Consider the following 22,388-nt stretch of genomic DNA (forward strand, 5'->3'; position numbering starts at 1 on the left):
TACAAACCCATGTTTGAAACTCTTGAGATTTATTAGTGGGGCGGATGTGGGTGAAAAAGGATTGTGTGTGTGTTTTTTTTTTTCTTTTCTTTTTTCCCTCTGTGTTGCATCAGCTCTTTAAATTTACTGTAATTAGCAATTATTAAAATTAGTTGATAAGTTAATTAGGATTCTCCCTGTAGCAATGAACGGCTCGGCACAGAGTCTTGGCACTCATGTGCAGGTTCAGTTGGAAGGCAGCATCTGAACCAAATGTTTGTGGGCTCTTCCCTTAGCTGTGAGCCAAAAAAGCACTAGATGACGGATGACAGAGGCAGGAGCTTGGGAGTATTGTATTTTCAAATAATGCTCCCAAAATTCTCCAGGGGGGGATTCAGGTAACTGTGACCCAAAAACAACTTTTCTAGGCTTTGGGCAGGAGTGGGATTACTTTTTGTTTTACTAGAATCCTGAGAGCTACCAGCCAGAGCCAGACACAAAATGATGGCTTGGGGGCAGAGTCCATTATTTTATTACTTCCATGCATTGCCATAGATCAAGATTTGGGACACATTGTTTTAAATATGACCAGGAGAGCTGAACAAAACCCAAAGCAGCCAATTAATACTCCTGTTTTATAGATGATGAATACTGAATTCAAGAGGGAAGGAATAAGCATGGCAGAAGGGGTGGTTTTTGTCTTGCTCTTACTAGAGTTAGAAAGCCTTGGTGATTGACTGCGTAATTCTAAAATAAATCTAGCATGTAGATCCTAATCACTTTTTTGCCCAGAGCTTGGAAAATAGACTTTTTGGACTGGTCAGGCTGGCTGGGCATTCTGAGAGTTGTGGTCCCAAAAGGCAGCATTACCAGTCTCTGATTCTGCTCTCTTCTGTCATGACAGGGAGGACTCTGTGGCCTTTTGAGGTGGCACTACAGATGAAGGAAAAAGAGACAGTAATGTGGGCTGTGCCCTGACAAGTAGAGGACAAATGAGACAGTCCAGAAAGATGACATTCTGGTACCTGGATGTGTTCATTATGCAGATGAAACAGAACTGGCACAATCTGCTCTCACAGGCCAATGCTGGCTACGATTATGGCTGCTCCGATTTGTAACTCTCCAGGATATTTTGCTACCTGAGAGTGAAGAAGAAGAAGGCCTCCCCTTCCATTCTATGTACATTAGCTGACTGGACTGGCAATTGAATCTTTCTCCAGTCTTGATGATGGGACAGCATCATTCACTACAACAGACTGATGTAAAGGGCACAGGGCAGCTTGCTGCCACCTAACAACATCTGCACCCTGAGGCAACCACCTGAGTTTGCATTCATGGTAGGAGCAGCCCTGTCTTCTATACCAATGTGTGCACTAAGAATATTTTTTGAAAAAGACATCACCCGCGGGCCAAATAGGAATGTGGATTTGGCATGGGCAGCTGTGCTACAAAAATATAGAACCTGCCCTAATAAACCAGAAGGGTACCCCTGCCCTTTTCTGCTTGCATCATGGGGTGATGAGCTCTGCACTGTTGTTGGGCAAATACTTCTGTAATGTCCAGAATTGCAAATGGGAATAAAGTGCAATTGACATTTTCAGGCTGCATTATAATTGAATAATGCTTCATCATGTGAAGTTGAAGGCTTTCATGGTTGGCATCCATAGTTTTTCGTGGATTTTTTGGGCTATGTGGCCATGTTCTAGAAGTGTTTGTTCCTGACATTTCACCAGCATCTGTGGCTGGCATCTTCAGAGAATGCTGGCACAGAAGAGAGTTTTTTGTGTGTGTGTGTGTGTGTGTGTGTGTGTGTGTGTGTGTATACACTGTGTGATCCTGGGTAAAGAGGAGTGACTCCCATGTTAATCTGGATCACACAGTATATATATACCCACTCTCTTCTATGCCAGCATTCTCTGAAGATGCCAGCCACAGATGCTGGTGAAACGTCAGTAATAATAAACTCTTCTAGAACATGGCCACGTAGCCCAAAAAACCCACAAAAAACAATGCTTCATCTTGTTCCACATGGCAAGATGGGAAAATCAGATGTTTCTATTGTCACCTATACGTTGGGTGGTAGGTTATTGCACCTTATTATTTAAATGTGGATTTTTCTTAAGTAATGTTTCTCTTCTGCTCAGGCTAGTGCCAGTGACAATGTGACTTTTCTTTTGTGCCAGTATTATGTGGTAGTGAGTGTGGGTCCTTAATGTTACCTGGAGAGGAATTGCGGGCAGCAGCATAAAGAGATGGAGTTGGAGCACCACTGAGGCAGGCTCCAGAAAGAGAACAATATGGGCCAATTCAAAGAAAGTGCCATGTTGATCTGTTTTATCATAAAATGACATAATGGAATCCAGTAGCACCTTTGAGATTAATTCTGGGAAGAAGTTTCTAGCATAAGCTTTTGTGGACCGAGTCCACATCATCGGATGCCAGAATTCTTCTTTGGAGTCTGTCCTCAAGGGCTTGACTCCATGCATCTAGTGAAGTGGATTGAGACCAGGAAAATTTATGCTAGAAATGACTTATCTGTGTCATAATCTGTGGGCTCAGAATCTACAAATTTAACCAACTGCAGGCTATAAATAAATAAAACGATGGTGCCACTGCCTGGCTGTGGTGCCTTCACCCATTAGTGTAGCAATATTTTTCCCCCAGATCAAGGCTAGTGAATATGCAAAGGGGTTTGCAATTAATAAGGTTGATGTTATATGCCTGATGTTGAATTGTTCCCGGGTACCCTGTCTTACTGAATTACAGGAATGTTTCATTTTTATTGTATTTTGTTTCTTCGTCTTCTGCCAAAAACCATAACAAATCCAAAAGCCCCAAACATGCCTAGGAGCAATAGCTAAGGCCTGGGGTTCAAGCAGGTCTTCAACACTGCTTAGTAGATATTTGTAATAAAATCATACAGACACATTCCATACTAGGACCCTCTGGGGGATTACAAATTGTAGCAGAACCAGCAAAATGCTGAAAAGGTTTAGTCCACAAAACCCAGCCAAGTTTTATAAAGGCTCTTTTTTTTTTTACAGTGATGGTTTCTACAAAGGCAGTTAACTATAAACTATACATTTAATGAATAAAATATCCAATTTACCTTTTTGAAAAAGAGTTACTTTGCCAAATCTTACACACATGCCGATAAGCAGAGAGCCAGAGTTTAATTTCTCTGAACTAGATGTTTTTCTCAAAGCACCCTCCCATAACCTGTTGGCCTTTGGTTGTATTGGATTGCAGCTACCGTTATCCCCAGCCATGTTGGGGAAGATTGCTTGATTGAAAACATTCAAAGAAGAGTCCTATGGAACAGGTGTGGAAACCTTTGGCTCTCCAGATATTTTGACTTCAACTCCCAGAAGCCCCAGCCAGTGTGACCAATGGAAAGGAATTGTGGGAGCTGTACTTCGAAACACATGGATAGCCAGAAGTTCCCCAAATCTGCTGCAAAGAACTAGCACAAATGTTAGCGTGTTTGGGTAGTGTGCAAATGCTCAGTGAGCCCCTGTACTATTTAGGGTTTTACTCCTAAGCGTATCTACCTAGAAGTTAGCTCCACTGAGATTCCAGGTAAATGAATATAGGATTTCAGCCTTTCTTTCCACTGATAAGCAAATAAGATTTAAGTTCTTGCTTACCTTGCTATGTTGATTTCTCATAGTTCAAAGCTTTAAGTTACTTCGACTGTATCTAACCCATTGTCTAGAGGGGGAAAAACATTTTCAGATATGAGTTTTGAACATTGATGTTTAAAAAAAAAAACACCACAACCTTTCCTAACCTCATCTGTGAAGAATGTATTAGGAGATCTCATATACTTGGCACAGAGTACTGCTATAAGCCCTGTATATAAAAAAATGTATGTGTTCATAAGATTTTGCAAAAGTGTTATTATTTAATATATAAATATCATTCCAGATTTTTACTATTTGTGCTGAAAAATATAGTATTTTTATTTTTAAAAAGTCCTTCCTACAGAGCATTTAAATAATGTAGTCTCATAGGATTTCATGTTTGCATGAATATAACTGTGCCCACGTGTTACACTGTCTATATGGAAATAACCTTTGAACAGAAGAAAGCACGGGTATCATCACGTATGTGAGGCGATACTATGTGAACAAGTCTTGGACCCATGCACTTCCTTGTCACCTCTGCTTCTCTGCTAAGGCAGTAAAGAAGAAAGCAGAATTCTTGGCTTCCATAGAGAAATTGCAGTTTTAACTGTGGTTTATGTAAATAAAGTAACTTCATACCTTGGTTAATTCTTGGACTGGTACCGGAAGGATAACTAAGCTGGAATCAAGAAACAGTGTTCCATACCTGGGGAGAAATAATTTGAAATAAATCACATATTTTTAAACCCTGCAGGTGTTGTGATGGGAGACTGTCTTCCATTTTAGGTGATATTACCTCTGTTTTTAACCCTGCCGCATGCACTTTTAAGATGGACCTGTTTTTATTTTTATGGGTCTAATTTCCAACCATCAACATGACACTGCCATTTACTTTTACTTTGCAGTCCAATCCACCAAACAGTGATACCTTTATTGGCCAACCAAAATGCACAGTATACCTGTTGCAAGCAAGTACAGTATATTGTGCATTTCGGTTGGCCAATAAAGGAATCACTGTTTGGTGGGTTTTTGTCTGAATTTACTAAATGGCCAACACAGTTTACCCCTGCATGTTTTTTGCAGTCCAATGTTCGTATCGAGCACAGATAGGTTGTAATCTCTGGGTATAAATAAGATGATACACATTTATTTTGTCCCGCATTTTCTCCAATGAGCTCCCCATATGTGGCTCTGAGAGGCTGGCCCACCACCTTATAGTTTCTTGGCTCATTTGAGACTGCAACCTGGATCTCCCAAATCCCAGTGTACCATATTGGCTTTCCAAACTCTCTGCTGCATCCTTCCCTAACAATTCCCACTTTCTCCAGCCAGCAGACCATGCCTATGGGAGAGGCGGGATAGAAATAAAAAATCATCATCATCATCATCATCATCCAGCACACCTAAGGAGTGCCAAATTGAGGAAGGCTGCATAATGGAATTTGAGTACGCTAAAAGGATTGCAAAAGAAAACAACAGTAGTCTCAGCCTCACTTGAAAGACTTTTGATGAAACAGATATTCTCCAGAAAGTTTCCTCCAAAGCATTTTTTAAAAAAAATTCTTTAGCCTCTTTGCCAACTTCTAATCAGTGTTTTAATCATCTCTTCCAGCACATCAATGTCTCATTTGCATGAGATGGTGAAATATTAAAGGGGAAAAAACCTCTAAGTAGTAACAATTACAAAGCCTTCTTTGTATATGCTAAGCAAATGCGCGCGCTCGCGCACCCCTGTTCATGCTCACTCCGAGCGACTTGAGGGCTCCAGAGAAAGAAATAAGGGTGCACATGTGAGAGACTGAGAGCCTTTGGTAGTGTCCTATATACGGCATCATAAAAAGACTAAAAAAAGTCCTGGCTTTGGTTGCTGTTGGCAATGCAGGATTTATACACTTCTCTTATACAAAATGAAGGGGTGTGTTGTTGAGGCGGGGAGGGGGGGTCCTCTCTCCAGAGAACAATGCAAAGGTCAACTGTGTTGCTTTGCGCTCTCCGTCGCATGATGTGAGTGGGTACGTGAATGCATCCCTGGAATTCCACTGTGGGATCTGCATCTTTTGAAGCCGATGCTAAAATTACTGCCTCGGTTCTTCCGAAGGCGGATACTGATAGAAGATTCAATGAAATCTAAGGTCGCTGGTCGAGGAGGCGTTGAAAGATACCTGGCTATGATACTATTTCTGATTTAATAATGCGAATGAGAGGCTAGCCCTTTGTAATAATTAGGACTAATTATGGAAGAGGTGTTGACAGATGGGCTAAGAGGAAACAAACTGCCTTTATCCAGTAGCTTAGAGTCGGATTACTAGGCTTGTGTTATCTGTTTCTCAGAAAGTAGATGCTTCAATCATTCACTAAGTCTTCAAAGGTGAAAAGGGATCCTAACAATATACAGGATTTGGGAAGAAGCTATGAAATAAGTCTTTGATATGGTTTGGGTTTTTTTTCCCCTCTTTCGAAAATGACTAAATTAATCCCCTTTCCGTAAATTGTCATAGGTTTTTAAAGTTTGAATTATAGATGGAGAATCTGATTTGGATTACTTGGAACAAAGGCACCCGAGTATCGGTGACTCCTCTGAGTGGCAGCTGTAGTGGTTTGTGGATTAAGCAGTGGCTGGCCTTTCCTCTCGTGGTTAGAATAGTAACCCCTTTCTTTCCCCCTTTCCAGCACTGTTTGTTGTCCTCTTTGGAAAGTGAAGTTGCCTAAGAACTTTGTGGCTCGTCTTTCGTAGTTTGGTAAGTATGAGACAGCTGCCGATGACAAGGCAAAGATGACAATTTTCATAGAAATAGAAGACTTTCATCTAGAAGACCCTCTATGTAAGCCCACACCACAATGAACTACTTAGGAGCAGGGGAAATGATCCAGATAAAGAGAGAACAGAGAAGTCAAATTATAAGCAAAATTGGCCAACATAGGCATTGTTGTTTTTGTTTTGTTTTGTTTTTGCCTGTTGCTTATTTTCATTATCATTATCCAACCTTTCTCCCAATACTGGAATCCATGGTGGCTTGTGATATGATTAAAGGACAACTATAAATAATAACGCAATACATTCATTTTATTAAAATACAGTTGAAAAGCACATCACTGAGAAAGCTATCAAGGGCCCCATACAGACAGACCAAAATAAAGCTGCTTCGGGTCACTTTGGAGGTAGGCTGTTTCAATGATGCATGCGTCCTAAGAGTCCGGAAGATGCGCCAAAGCTGCACTCTAGTCCTTAGGACTGGACTGTGGCTTTGGCGTGGCTTCTGGATTCTAGTATGCATGCATCATTTAAACAGCATGTACCTCCAAAGTGACTCCAAGCAGCTTTATTTTGGCCTGTCTGTATGGGGCCAAATACAATTTTTTAACCTTCACTGAGGCTTCATCCGCACTGCAGAAATAATCCAGTCTGACCCCATTTTAACTGCCGTAGCTCAATCCAATGAAATTCAGGGAAACTGTAGTTTTGTGAGACAGTTAACCTTCTCTGTCAGAACTCTGGTGCCATAACAAACTACACTTCCTGGCATTCCATAGCACTGAGCTATGGCGGTGGTGTCAAACTGGATTGTTGCTGACAAGTGGTGTCGAACTGGATTGTTGCTGCAGTGTGGATGCCGCCTGAGTTGGCTGTAGCAGCCAAAAGTGAAAGCCAAATATTAATTGCAAATTAGGGAATTATACCACTTAACTACACCTTTTCCTTCACACCGGGCGAATTGCTGAAAGCCCACCTGAATAGGGAGGTCTTGCTCTCTTGTGGATATTTGAAGGGTTATATCTATCTAAGAATCTTCTCATTTGTGGTACAGTTCTGTGCATGTTTTCAGAGAATGGAGGAGAAATCATGCAGCCCTTCAGATGCTGGACAGCAAATGCCCGCAGCTGTAGTCAGCATAGGCCATGATGGAGCACACTGGGAGTTGCAATCCATCAGTCTCGGGAGGACTGCATGATTCCTACCACTGGTGTAGTTGCACAGTCTGCTTAGTAGGGCTTACTACCTGGTATGTTTATCATCCACAGCATTTCTGAAATAGTTGAAGAACTACTCAGGTAACCCTACCATCTCACTATTTGCCTGTACAGTACTAGAATTCATCTTGTGGAAAATACGTCCCAAGGCACCTACCGAATCACAGCAGGAATAAAAGTTTTAACATTACTTAGCTCAGGTTAGTGCCTTCACAACACAAGCAGCTTCTTGGGGTTTCCAGCGTTGACCCTCTTAACAGATGCTTTCCCCACCCTCTAACCAGTCTTGACCCTGGTTCGATGGAAAGAAAGATGGTGGAGAATAAAGAAGCAGATTTGAATTATTAATACGTTGGTAACAATGGCCGGGTTTTAGCGAGCGTTTAAACATTTATAACCATTCCCATTGTGCAGTAAACATGGTCATACTTTGATCTAGATGTACTGGTTTGAGCTAATAGCGTTGGTAAAAAGGCCTTCATAAACTTGGTTGGGACACAACATGATCTGATTATGTGACGAAAGATTGACGCTTCGTGCCCTGCCAGCTCGACGGCGCAGCACAATAAAGAGGGCTATTCAGAGCTCCAAGCCCAGTGGTTCAAGTTCAGGTATTGCAGGATGGTTTTAAATTCAAGTGATGAAAACCACTTTTTGTCTTACTGGGTCTTTTTATGCCTGCTGTCTTCCCAGTCTCTTTAACCATGGTTAAGAGGATGTGTAGCACCTAAATGAGCATATGGGCCCTTTTCCCTTCTCCCCACTTTCTCTTGCCATTGCAAAAATCCCTCTTCAGAAGTTACCATGGTGCACCATTGCATCTGCTCTGAGGCTAATGCTAACCATGGTTAACTTGAAAGATATCCTTTGAAACTGAGATTAGACCCTCCAGTGTTTGCCTGGATTAAAACCATGTGACTTTTATAACTTTGGTTATGTCTCTCTTCTTCCATTTCAGTACAGTAGTCTTCTCCATTGGGGGCCAGCCTGGTGTGCTGGTTTAAGTGTTGGACTAGGACACTGGGAGATCAGATTTTAAATCTCGGCCCAGTTATGGAAACCCTATGGATGACCTTAGGTAAGTAAATGCCCAAAAAGACAGACCAAAATAAAGCTGCTTCTGGTCACTTTGGAGATATGCTGTTTAAATGACACACTCATTTTAAGAGGCCAGAAGCTGCGCCAAAGCTGTGCTCCAGTTCTTAGGATTGGAACATGGCTTTGGCATGGCTTCTGGCCTCTTAGGACTCATGCATCATTTAAACAGCATATATCCATTGTGACCCGAAGCAGCTTTATTTTGGCCTGTCTGTTCAGACCCTAAGACTCAGCCTCCCAAGAGGAAAGCAATTGCAAATCTTGGAAGGAATCTTTACATGAAAACCCTAAGATAGGGTTTGTTGGAGTCAACTTGAAGACTTCCAACCAAGTCTTCCAACAAGTTGTTGGGAGTCAACTTGAAGACTCATAACTACAAACCCTTCTCCACACCGTTGTACATTGCCACGTGTTCTTCATCATCTATGCGACACTATTTTCACTTAGATTGCAGGTGTCTCTCCTCGACTGCTTCAGAAGCAAAATGGGACAAGGATTCAGAGGCATAGCCTTGTTAGTGTGGAACATCAGTATGCAAAAGGATCTTGTATCATTTTCGAGACTAACTGTGTGAAAGACGTTGTAGCGTAAGCTTTTGTAGGCTTAGTCAACTTCCTCGGATACATGGAGTGAACATGTAGTAGACCTAGTCTATGAAAACTTATGCTACTTCTTTCTCACAGTTAGTCTCAAAGGCACTACAAGATCCCTTTGCACACACACCAAACCTATGAGCCAGCAATGCCTATCTTGAGTTCATTCTCTTCTGTGCCTCTGGAAAAAGGTTGGGATTTTGGCTGAGAAACAATTACAGTGAATTTTTACAAACTAGTATGATGAGGCCTTTGTGGTTTTAATCTCTTTATCTTGGTAAACTGAACTTTAGAAATGAGAAGATGTGTAAGCCAGACAATGAGAAAGTTGCATCATGTTAGATCTGTGATGGCAAAAGAGATATCACAGTCTGGAATAAATGAAAAGTGTACAGAAGCTTCCCATTCATATTTTTTTAAATAACCTTGGCCTAAGTCTTGTGCCTTGTGTTGCTTTGCTGCAACTTTTATAATGGCATACTCAGAATTTGGGAAAAGTTCCTTTTTTGAACTACCATTCCCAGAATGCCTCAACCAACTGGGCCATTGGCTGGACTGGTTGGGGTATTCTGGACGTTTAGTCCAGAAAAGGGAACTTTCCCAAGCTTTGGATGTACTTTGTCAAAGAGTTGCGATTTGGGTATAAAAGGGAATGTTCTTATTGTGAAGTTCAAAATTGCTTCTTCTTCTTTCTTTTTTTTTAATGACATGCCTCACCTTTTCAAAGACGAGAACGATGCTAGGTGTCTATCATGTATAATGTTCCTATGCCCTGTGGGTGGGAAAGGAAAGTAACAGAACAGACAAATAAATAAATGGGGTGTTGAAAGTGACATTCGGTTGAGTTGAGCCATTGCGCAATTGAATTGCAATCAGCTTACCACCTTTTGCTGGTTCACTGCCAAAAATCCTATAATGTTATACTAAGGCTAGATTAATTAAAGAGTAATTAGAAGGGAATAAATGGAGCAAAAGCTTGTCATGGGAAAAATATTTGTCTAGGATTAATTAGATTTCAAATGAAGTGTAGCTTCAAATTGCTGAAAATTACGGAGTCCTTAATTACAACTTGGGCCCGATTCATTTCAGATATTGTAACAACTTGATCTGCTTCTAGTTCTGTCATTCCCCCCCTTCTTTTATTAAAAAAAAAAAGACAGAGAGAGAGAACCTTCTCTTTCATATGCACTCATTTCAGGAAACGTCTGCGAAAATGTCTGGAAGGTGTTTAATTAAACCTGTGCTGTCTAAGGACATTCTGAGCAAGGCCTTGCTTACACACAGTTTGTACCTGCTCTAGCGGCAACCCTAATTAAGAGGGCTGGGCCAACTGATCTCTAGCTGACAGATGACTCCGCATGGCTGAAAGGGTAAGCTTCTCCAAAGTAACCATTTCTGTGGTCCCCACATTTTCCATTTTCTGCTAGATTTATCCAGTGTGCAGACCTAAATTCACTTCCAAGCCAGAACTTCCAGGGACAGATCCATGCATGACTCCCTTCCCCTCTTAAAAGCATTGGCATTTACCGCATTGACATTTCTATACCACTTATCAGTGAACTCAGCACTCTCTAAAGCCAGTGATGTCCAAACTCTGGCCCTCCAGGTTTTTGGACTTCATCTCCCAGAAGCCCCAGCCATCTTGGCCAGTAGTCTGGGATTCTGGGAGCTGAAGTGCAAAACACCTGGAGGGCCAGAGTTTGGACATCACTGCTCTAAGCAGTTTACAATTTGTGTGCCAGTTGCCCCCAACAAACTGGGGACTCATTTTGCCGATCTGTGAAAGGCTGAGTAAACCTTGGAGCCCTGGGATCTTGCTCTAGACCAGGAATGGGCAAACTCATAGGGCCCTGGTCATGGCCAGCCCAAGATATTTTGCTGTCTGAGACATGGCTTGGGTCCAGCATACTTGAGGGAACGCCTCCTCCCATACTATCCTTTCCACGCACTCAGGTCCTCTAGGAGGAACCTACTCCAGCCAAAGAAAACAAGGCTGGTGGTGACTTCCCAGAGGGCCTTTTCAGCTGCCGCTCCTAAAATATGGAATGACCTGCCGGAAGAGATACGCCAAATTACATCTTTAGAGGCCTTTTAAAAAGCAATAAAGACGGATCTCTTCCGGCGAGCCTTTCCAGACTGACCTCCAGATGAATTAACCAAATTGATCCTTTCACTCTTTCACTGCCTCTCCTGATGGTCTCTTGGAATAATTTGAACTGTATTGATCCTTAGTTGCAAAATGTGTAACTAAGGCGGGTTATAGACCGCCATTTCGGACGTCCTCAGGACGTCCCATTTTAAAAAAGGGGCGTCTCTTCTAGACGCCCCTTTCCCTATCACGGACTCAGTCCGTGACAAATGGCGGCGGCCGTTCCACACGGCCGCCGCCAAGTTTACGTCTTGGACGCATAGCGTCCAGACGGGGCGCGGCGGTTATGACATCGCGGGTGCGCCATGGGCGCCTCGCGACGTCATAATGGCGCTGCAGGAAGAAGCTCCATTTTGGGAGGGAGTCACGCGGTTTGCATGCTGCGACTCCCTCACAGAGCAAAGAGCAGTGCCGGCAGACCGCCGCAAAGCGGCGGTTTGTAACGCCTCTTGGTATACTGTATTGGGGATATTGTATTGTATCTTGATGTTTATGTGCAATTTTAGCAGAAGGAGGGAGGGTTAGGGGATTAGGGAAATTTTATTATTGTCCATATATCTGGTTGTTGTTTTTTTGGACTGTTGTTACCCACCTAGATCCCGGAAGGGAGAGGCGGGATATAAATAAATATTTTATTTTTTATTTTTTATTAAATGTAGTGCCCCCTGTTTCCAGCTAAAAAGCTAGCTGGGCTGGTTAGTTGAACCTTTCTTCAACACTGCCTGTGGGGATAGGATCCTCCATTGCACTAAAGGGCAGCTGGCCAGTTGAGGTTGTATAGTACAGGCTATGTGGAATCTCCATCTGTCCTCTCCTGTATGGCAGAAGGTGTTGGACTGGATGACTCTTGAGGTCTCTTCCAACTCTATGATTCTATGGTCGTCTCTTGGTCTGGAGGCGGGCAAAAAATGAGGCTGAGCTCTCAAATGGGGTTCACCCACCTTCTCCTTCCCCAAGGCGGTCAGAGCATCTGGATCTTCTTGGTGTGAATCTCCTCCCAATCCTTCCCTACAGTAAGGTGGAGCAGCCAGAGTCTCCTGAGGCCTGACAGCTGCTGGCTGTGGGAGCTTTTTGCAGGAGCAGAAGAGGAATTAGAACACCTCCTGCACCCCACCCAAAAAAGGACTTGTACACATTTAAGGTGCACTTACACTCTGGTAAGTCACTAACAGGAAGCCAGCTATAACCTAATACTTTGCAGATGTTCCAACTGTCCTTCATGACTACAAGCCATGACAACCATATCCGCCATGAATTTGTAAATCTGCTTTTAAAGTGGACACTACATAAATTGTGGTTGCGAATTCCACCAATTATTTATCAGTGAACATTTACGTCTCACCTTGCTTGTGGATCTTCTCTTCTTCCCTTCATCATCACAGCAAACCCATAAGGTTGAGGTCAAGCTATGAGACAAGGACTGGTCGCCCAGTGAATTTCATGGCTAAGTGGAGGCTTGAACCTCATTTCCAGTTTATCACACTGCCACTCAAAAAGAATTATTCTAAATGAATCACATGCTGGGTGAAGTAGTCCTTCTTGTGTGTCCTACAACTCCTGCCTGTCAATTCTGTTCTTTGTGAGTTCTAGCTACAGGAGAAACGAAGAGAGAAAAATGCAGTTGACAAACATTCCATTGCAATAGCAGGATCCAGTGGTTAATGGGGCATGTTTGTACATGTTTGACCCCCTTGGTCTTGCACAAATACATTTTACATGGAAATCGAGATCCTGGGGGAGGAAAACCATGCAAGTGAACCTCAGTGCCTTTGGAATTAAATTAAGTAGGGGATAATTTCCTTTTTCTTCTGTTTCATCCTTGCATATTTTTGGAGCATTTATGCCTCAGTGGAAGGAAACAGTCACATTTTGCTTTGCACCCCCCCCCCCCCCAAATGTACAGCGTAGAACTTCCTTAGGAAAAATAAAATCTGCCCAGCTTCAGCTATTTTCATGCCCGATTTTCATGTTACGTATATCAAAATATAGACCAAATTTGGCGCGCGACTAAATTTTTATTTCTCTTCCACCCGCCTCTCCTTTTGGGGGATGTTTCCATGTTGCCATGCTATTTGGCTGTTTTAGAAACCTTTACTTAGGAAACTTTTTCAGTGCCCAAAATGTTTTAACTGTATTTAGAAAGGTCAACCAGCTGATAGCTGAAGGCAAATGTTTCAGAGTGAAAGACTGCAAAAAAATTATCAGTGTGACACACCGGGAGTATTAGAATGATGAATGTTTATGTTAATATATGGGTGTACGTATTGATTAATAGCTTTTTTGGGGTTTCGCTGACTAAAATATATAAACGGCAATGAAAGCCATATGCTAGCTTGGTGTCCTAAAATCATTACGATCATTCTTACTTTTGCTCCTTTGCCGAATGCATGTTTTCATATGGAAAATAGTTATAAGGAAATTTCACAACACACAGATGGAAGCATTTGGAAGTGATCCTTAAGGCACCAGCTCAGATTCCACATTTTCTGAGAGTCACATTTGATACCGCTTCGTTTTACTTATAGGACATTATTTACTCCAAGTAAAATGCTCCCAATTTGGAAGGTTTGCCTGTTTGTGGTTACTGAGAGAGAAGGCTGATAAAAGTAACTTTAAATACCCACAGAGGTCTCAGTGGCTGGCTGTGTAAATCCATAGTTTATTTGCCTCCCCATGCTTCTTTGGTTAATGTAGACAATCCCAGACTACTCTGAGCTCTTTGTTAGGTAGGATGGGTGCAAATAAGAAGGAAAAAAATCTATCAATAATCCTTCGTACTGTGATTTGGTGGATTGTGAATGCCCTGCTACCTCAAAGATTTATTCAGTGTATAGTGAGCCCTCCGTTTTCTCAGGGGATCCATTCCTCTCACACACACCCGCAAAAACAGAGACTCACCGATATTCAAGCCCCATAGGCTTGAATGGGGTGCGTGCATGCAAGAGCTGCGCACCGTGGGGACACTCCCCATTGAAATTAACAGAGGTCACCCCTCCATGAATATTCAAGACCGCGGATCTCAAGTCCGCGAGAACATAGGAGCGACTGTATATCACACCTTTCTCTCACAAATGGATCTCAAGGCAGTTTAAAAGTAAATACAAATGCAAGCAGTGAATGAGAGTGTAAAATATATATACAGTGGACCTTGGTATCCGCTGAGATTTGGTTCCAGAACCCACCCACCCCATGGATACTAAAATCTGTGGATGATCAAGTCCCATTAGATACAATGGCAGAGTAAAATGGTGTCCTTATATAAAATGGAAAAATCAAGATTTGCCTATTGGAATTTATATATATTTAAAGTATTTTCAAGCTGTGGATGCTTGAATCTGTGGATAAGAAATCCGTGGAAAAGGAGGGCTGACTGTACAGTATATATAAATTTAAAACACAAATAAAACCAAATAGAGCACTCATCCAGTTAAAAGCCCCTTCAACAGTAAGTGAGGTTAGTTGCCAACGGCCTACCTACCAATGAAAAGATGACAGGTAAGATCCAGTTTATTCTCTCTTGGTAGGGAATTCCATAGACTGGAGTGGCCACTGAGAAAGATGGCATATGAATTTAATTATTCATTTTCTGTGTTTGTAACCATGGTTTACTGTGATATATACTAGTTATGCAAACAACAATTAGTGTTTACCTCCAAATTCCAGACTTAAGTATGAACTGGGTTGAAAAGCAATAGTCCTGGTCAGCAATAATAATAATAATTTCTCCAAACTGGTCCTGGTTTAGGCTGGGTGGGATATGCACTCTTCCCTTCACATTCGCTGGGGTTAGGGTCATAGGATCCCCGTGAATATGGAAAAAATGCAAATAACAAAAACACTATGTTTTTACCAGAGAGAACCACCTCTCTAGGAATCTCTGGGTCCTCCAGTGCAACTCTGTGCTCAACATCTGTCCAACATTGACCATCGAATTGCGCTGGAGGAGCTGGAAAGGCCTAGTGGAGTGTTCTCTCTAGGAATCTCTAGGGCCTTCAGTGCGACTTTTGGTTAAAGTTGACCACAGAGATGCGCTGAAGGACTTGGATATTCCTAGAGGGAACATATTAATAAAATCCATAAATAATCAAAGCCGCAAAAGTCAAACCCACAAATGTGGAGGGACGAGTAAAAATAAATCTTTTATACAGACATGTCTTTTATTCTGGCCTTAAATGCATAAAACTGAATGCGTTTGGATTTCCTGCCCTGAATCGTCTGCATAAGGTGAAAATGTAATGAGTAGAAGATCTGGTCCTTACACTCCGTCTAGCATCTGTCTAAAATGTAGGGGCTTGCAGGGGCTTATTGTTTCAATCTGTTTTTAAAAAATAAAACAAAACCCATTTGGTCAATCAAGACAGAGATGATGACAAGTAGCAAGTAGCAACTATTATCATATAGGCCGAGGATAATAACCAGCAGTCTCTTGATGTCTTGCGTCTCCATATTTAAAACTTGTAAGGGCATCAGTGTTGCATCGAGTCTCTGGAAGCAAAATGAATAATTCTCAAAACAAAATGTCATCATTATAAGACGTTTTCCAGTTACGGTGCTTTTTAAAAAGTTGGTGTTTGCTGAGGAAATACGGCGTTAAGCTTAAATAGAATCGCTAGCCAGATGTTTATTGGAAAGAAAACAAATGGTGAGAGAGAATATAGTCTGAAGAAACCTGATGCGACAGACTTGCTGAAGTGAAGTTTGTCCGGATGAGTGATTGTCTTATAACCATCATGTACCCCATTCTGAGATTTACATCTGGAAGAAGGCAGGCATCATTGCATTATGTAAACTTGGGGAGGCCCAGATCTCTGAAGTGACCAGGAGTGCTTTTGCACATCTAAAGCTTGTGAGCCAACTGCGCCTGTTCCTTGAGATGCCACATATGGCCATGGTGGTACATGCCTTGGTTACATCCCATATGGACTACTGTTATGCACTCTATCTGGGGCTGCCTTTGAAGAGTGTTTGGAAATTTCAGCTGTTCCAAAGAGCTGCAGCCAGACTATCAACTAGGGCAGTTTACAGAGACCACACAATGCACCTGTTGAAATGGCTCCACTAGCTATCAGTTTGTTTCTGGACACAATTCAAAGTGCTGGTTTTGACCTATAAAGCTCAGGCCCAGGCTATTTGGCAGACTGTATCCCGCTCTCTAAGTTAGCCTGGGTTCTAAGATCCTCAGGAGAGGCATTTCTCACAGTCCCATCCCCGTGCAAGCACAGTTGGTGGGGACATGAGACAGGGCCTTTTCGGTGGCTGCCCCCAGACTCTGGAATTCCCTTACCAGGGAGTCCGGAATGGCCCCTTCCTTGTTGGCCTTTTGTCAGCAGGCTAAAACCTTTCTATTCAGACAAACTTGTAAAACAGAAAGTTTTAAAGAATGGGCTAGGGGGTGCTGTATCATTTTAACTAAACTGTTTTAAAGAGCGTTTTATCTTTTTTTAAATTGCATTTTATTCTTGGACAGTGGGATTTGTTTTAATGCTGTAATAGTTTAATTCTTCTTTAATGCTCACCTTTTGTATGTTTTTAATCATATTGTTCTTTTAAATTGTAAGCCACCTTAAGTCCTGTTTTTGGGATAAAAGATGATGGTGATGACGGTGATACAACCCAAAATGCCAAGAAGCTCTTCTTGTGTAAATAATTTTGTTGTAAAGAGGCACATCTCTTTGTAATGTGTATACTTGTTCTGTACAGTTGGCTCTCCCCGTTTGTGAATTTGACTTTTTCAGATGTGATTTTTCACAGATTATTTGCTGTTGGCTCTACTGCTGCCCTAATGACATTTTTAATAGGGACTGCAAGATTTGCAAGAAGGAAGGACTGCGAACAAGGCCTGTTGAACTTGACAGGGACTTACTTTTGTGTCAACACACATAGGGTTGTGCTGCAGCAAATGCAAAGAATTACAGTGTTTGTGTGTGCCAGCACTTTGAAGATGAGTGTCTAATTCTTTAATCTTACTTCCCTTTGCGAGGTGGGCACCTGGCAGGCTTGGAATTTCCAAAGAATAACAGGGATTTCATATATTTGATCAGTAGCACACCTGGATGTGTCAGATTCTTTTGCGTCCATAATTATGGTTGCACACCTGCTGGTTTGAGTCCCTCACTTGGTTTGCCAGATGTACCTAGCTATGTAGGAGATTTATTTCTGGTATACCTGACATTGTGTGTGTATCTGTGTAATTTCTTTGGCCACCATCTCTTGACTCCTTTTCCAAGTGAATAGAAAAATAGCATTTTTGCTCTCAGCTTTTGATGCTTAGGCTATCGGGGCTGGGGCTGAGGACAAGAGAGTGTATGATATTTTACCAGCAATTTTATTTTTCCCTCAATGTGTGATGGAAATGCAAGTGACAGGGGTGGGAACAGGAGAGTTGCTGAATTCTGCTGGAATTTTTCCTGTGGGAATGAGTTAATGTTTTTGAAGCTCTGGGAGGTTTTAAAATAGGGCATAGGGGTAATCTTTCTGACGTTTGCATTCTTGAAAACACTAGAACGAATTAGTAAATGAGCGTCTTTTGGAGATGAGATGGAGTAATTATCAGCTTTGGAATTGCATAAATTAATACAACAATTAATATAAAAGGTAGGCTACAGGATTGGTCTCGGATATTAAGAGCAACAACATAGGTAAAATGAAGAGCTTGGAAACAGGGTTTTATTTTGGGGGGGGGGGGGGGCTGTGGTTCCTAGTCTCTTCATCCAGCACAACCATTTGCCATGCTGGATGGGGATTCTGGAAGCTATAGTACAGAAAAGCAGTTTTCCCAAGCTGTCAGACAGAGAGAAAAGTCCATGGGGGCCATCTTGGTTCACTGTCATAAAAACCTGAAATGTATAAAATGCTTTTGTTATGACACCAAAGACTAATTTTTACTCTTTCTTTGTTACTGCAGTATAATGCAAGCTATTTATTTTAAGCTTGGACATATATTTTATTTCGTTAATTTTAATGATGATCTCACAGTTGAGCAAAAGGCCGGAAGTTTTGTTTGCAGTGGTTCTTTGGACTAAACAGTAAACCATGATGTACGTAACTTTTCCAAGTTCTGGTAGAGGGATTATGTTTGACTGGTCAGTTAGTGCTTCAGTGTATGCAGAGATTTTGCTACTCAAGGCAATGTACAATTGTACAATGCACAATTCTCTGTATAATTCCATTCTATACAAAACCATCTTATTTCACTGCTGAATAGCATCCATTGTTGGCTAGCTTTAGAGGCTGGCTTTGAGGGGAATGGCTGCAGGCTTGGCAAGAACAACTTTGGCAGCTGCTGGACGAACCACTCTCTTTGCTCTACCTAACAGTAGAGCCGGCTTTTTGTGTGTACCCTTTTTATGAAGTTGGAATGGTTCAATTGGGGGCAGACGTTGGCTTCCAAACGATGGGAAGATTAGGGACCTGGAACAATGAACAAAAAAAGTGTTTCACAACCCACCTTGGGTTTATTGCATTAGTAAGCACCATCTGGCAAAACAACATGTATTCACCTTTATGCACAAATGGATTTGGAGCAGGATTGCAAGCAGCGCTTGCTACCACCCCTTGCGCTTGAACGTCTAAGAAGCTTCAGTGACGGTGCCCTTGTAAAGACATGCATTTGGAGCATCAGTTTCATGCCAGCTTAATAATAACCCTCCCCAGGTTCACACACACAGACTTAACTTCTGTCAGCAAAACTCTTGCGTGTTGGTAATTAGGAAAAAGAAAAATCTATTAAATCCTACCTTGTCTTTCCAGATAGCCTCTGGGGTGACTCTGCTTCATGTGTTGTCTCCCTCCCTCCCTAGACTGGCATATTTCTTCAGAATTGCTCCTTTGCTTAAGTGACAACTCCCCGTGGCGTGTTTTCACAGTAGTAGTCGTCTTTTAAATCAGAGGACGGAAACACAAGGTGCACGTGCCACTCTTCAGCAGAGGTTCGCAAGCTTATCGACGCAGTCATGGAAATGACAGGGCCTTTAAAAACAAAAATCCAAACATGATATTTTGGTAACAGCAGCAAATCTAAGGAGGGTATACACTACAGACACCAAGGGGTTGAATTAACCAAGGGTGCAGGCTCATAAAGAGTGTAATCCATCAGGATTGATGAGTGACATCATAAAAACTGACAACCAGAGTGGTTTACATCAAAGAATGCTGGATTTGTCATCTTAACTTATTGCGTGTGAACATTAGGGTAGCTTGTAAAAACTCTTTCACAATGAGCTTCAAGTTGGAATTTGGAGATACTATCCATTCTAATAAAACCCAAGATAGAAATTGATCCCTCCCTGCAGATATAACTCACTGTGGCTGTGAAACTGAGAAATTTAAAAGAAGAAGAAGAAGGGGAAAAAGAGCAAACTTTAAACAGGGATTTGGGATGAAAATTACCTTAATTTCCCATGAGATACTCATGTCATGATCCCAAGCATACTTATTTCAGATACGTTCGGGGGCAATCAATGGGATTTACGTCTTTGCAGACATGTTACAGTTGGACTGGATTGGTTTACTTGACTGCACCCGGCTGAGAGAAAGAGATCCACAGGCCTTCATGTCTGAAAACATCTGTACTTCTCCGAACATGAACAGCAAATGCTTTGGACAGATTTGCAATGATCGACACCCATTGTGGCAATATGATTTCCCCTTTTTTAGGAAAGCTGTGTTATGAGAGCAGGGAATAAAAGTCCATGGTGCTGCAGGAGACAACTGCTTCGTTGTATGGGAAACAGTATCTGTGAAAATCCTTGAGAATGCTCAATAAATATAATCTTATACACTTCTGGGGCTGGGGGGAGGCATTCCAGATGAAATTGTGGCATGTGTGGACATCTGAAAAAAGAAAACCTTTAAAGACTAAACTGGAATATTTCTCCGTAAAGCAATCTATGGTTAATTAACCATGCAAAAATCTAGTTGATCTGTGTTTTAAATATGTGGCAGTCTGTGTGCTAGCGTTTGCCTTCCAATGGTGGCATTCTATTAGAGTTGCCAGAGTAAAACTGGAAGGGGTTCCTTTGCCATTAATGATTGTATAAAAGGGGATTTCAACAAGTGCTGCTTGTCATGGAACCAGGTAACAAGCAACACCTTCTGAAATTCCCTCTTCGAACCAAACATTAAAAAGATGTCTCCACTTTTCACTGTCCATCATCCATCGCTTCATATCCTGCCTTTCTCCCAGACTGGGACTCAAGGCAACTTACAAAAAGGCATAAAATACAATTAAAACATACAAAATTAAGATTAAGACAGTACAGGTTGAGTCTCCCTTATCCGGAATTCCGAAATATTCCCAGAACCAAAGCTTTTTTCCACGGGTGGCTTAGATAGTGGTACCTTTGCTTTCTGAGGGTTCAGCATACACAAACTTTGTTTTCAAGCACAAACTTATTAAAATATTGTCTAAAATTACCTTCAGGTTCTGTGTATAAGGTGTATATGAAACAATAAATGAATTTTATTGGGCCCACTGTATGGTGAGGTGGGCAGATCCTTTTTAATGATGGCACCAAAGTTGTATAATTTTCTCCCTCTGTCCTTTTTATATTTCCTGAGAAGGTGCAACAAATGTCTGAGATCTCAGCTATTTTCAGAAATTCAGGCGTGGATATGGGATCCATTAAGCCTTGTTTTGGGCTGTGCTTTGTGTTGCTGTTTTAAAATATTCTGAACTTTTATTATTTGCAGGTATTGAACTGGTTTGAGGATCCATATTGATAAAAAAAGAAGAAGCTAGATATCTTTCAAATTATTTTTTTTTAAATTGTGGAGTTTATAATTTTGCAGTATACTATATTTTTAAATATTATAAAAAAATAATTTATTAATAATTGAGCATATCTGTTCATTCCGTTTTGTTCAGTTTTGTGCCCTGTCAAGAACTCAACACATTTTGAAGTAAAGATGGTTATAGTCTACATCCATATCAGCGAAGGGGGAATTCTAATGACTGTTTGGAGTTTATCTATGACCACGTACATAAGCTGCTGGTTATTTCACCCTTCAGGACTGAGAGGTGTGTTCTGTACTTTGCTCTGATTTTAGTTTTCTCTTACAGGGGTTTCTGGTATATTACTGCCATTATGACGCTCCCTTCTCCAGATCCAGAATACGTTCTGCGAGGAGCAAATGATGCAGTTAACACCCTGTGCTTTTCTTGTTCAGATCCAGAACATCCCCTTCTTTTCTCTGGGTGAGTACCGGAAGAACAGACCCACAAACTGCCCACACAAGTATGTGATCTGATGCATGAAATAACCTACTCAGAATCTCAGTTTTCATTTAAACTAGTCTCTAATTATTCAGAATGAATCATAAGAAGTGAGGATAATAATGATAATATGCTGTTTTTCCACAATTGGCCATTGACACCCATACAATTGCCCATCCCCACACTATATCACAAGGCAGTGCCTTATGATGAAGTGTGTTTAGATCATCTTCATTTCCAGGACATTTTTGGAGTGTTAGCTCTTTGGAGTTTCCCTGTCATTTGGACAATGTACCATTCCTTTTTTTCTTTTTGAAAAGGAAATGAAGCTATTCAATGAGCAAATTTCTGGCTGATTCTCTTGTCAATAAAGAGTTTCTGCATTGTATGAAGTCTGTGGGCAACTTCAGGGTCTGATACCTTTAGATGTACTGCTGAAATTGCCATGCTTTCAAATAGTTGCTGACAGAATTATTGTTCATTTCCTTCCCATCTCTCACTCCTGTTTTACTTAGCTCTTCTAATGGACTGATCCATCTCTGGAATCTGAAGACACACAGAGTGGACAGAACACTAGAGGGACACAGTAAAAAATCAGTTCACTGGGTGAAAACTTTACCCAACAGAAGAAATGCACTTCTTAGGTGAGTGACACAATTTTTTTAAAAGGGAATATTTTGTGTGATTAACAAGGTTTCGGTCAGGATTTCAACTTTAGATTCTGGAAATCCAGGCAGATCAGAGAAACTTCTGGCCTTTGG

At 41.5% G+C, this 22,388-nt stretch overlaps 1 protein-coding gene across 4 annotated transcripts in view; it reads left to right on the plus strand.

Moving 5' to 3' along the window:
• The window catches only part of GNB1L (G protein subunit beta 1 like), a 77,356-nt gene that overhangs the window by 17,711 nt on the left and 37,257 nt on the right, over window positions 1-22,388 (plus strand). The window contains exons 3-7 of one of the 4 annotated variants that reach the window (XM_089489956.1): window positions 6,276-6,343; window positions 7,626-7,774; window positions 8,533-8,652; window positions 21,475-21,609; window positions 22,143-22,271. In XM_089489956.1, the coding sequence (XP_089346082.1) occupies window positions 8,639-8,652; window positions 21,475-21,609; window positions 22,143-22,271 (278 nt within the window). In that variant the 5' untranslated portion in view covers window positions 6,276-6,343; window positions 7,626-7,774; window positions 8,533-8,638. The remainder of the gene's footprint in view (window positions 1-6,275; window positions 6,344-7,625; window positions 7,775-8,532; window positions 8,653-21,474; window positions 21,610-22,142; window positions 22,272-22,388) is intronic. The other 3 variants (XM_089489955.1, XM_089489957.1, XM_089489958.1) reach the window with 3 other exon arrangements.

This window comes from Sceloporus occidentalis, unplaced genomic scaffold (assembly GCF_023333645.1).
Source record: "Sceloporus occidentalis isolate IW3139 unplaced genomic scaffold, rSceOcc1.0.p SCAF_41, whole genome shotgun sequence".
NCBI classification, from domain to species: domain Eukaryota; kingdom Metazoa; phylum Chordata; class Lepidosauria; order Squamata; family Phrynosomatidae; genus Sceloporus; species Sceloporus occidentalis.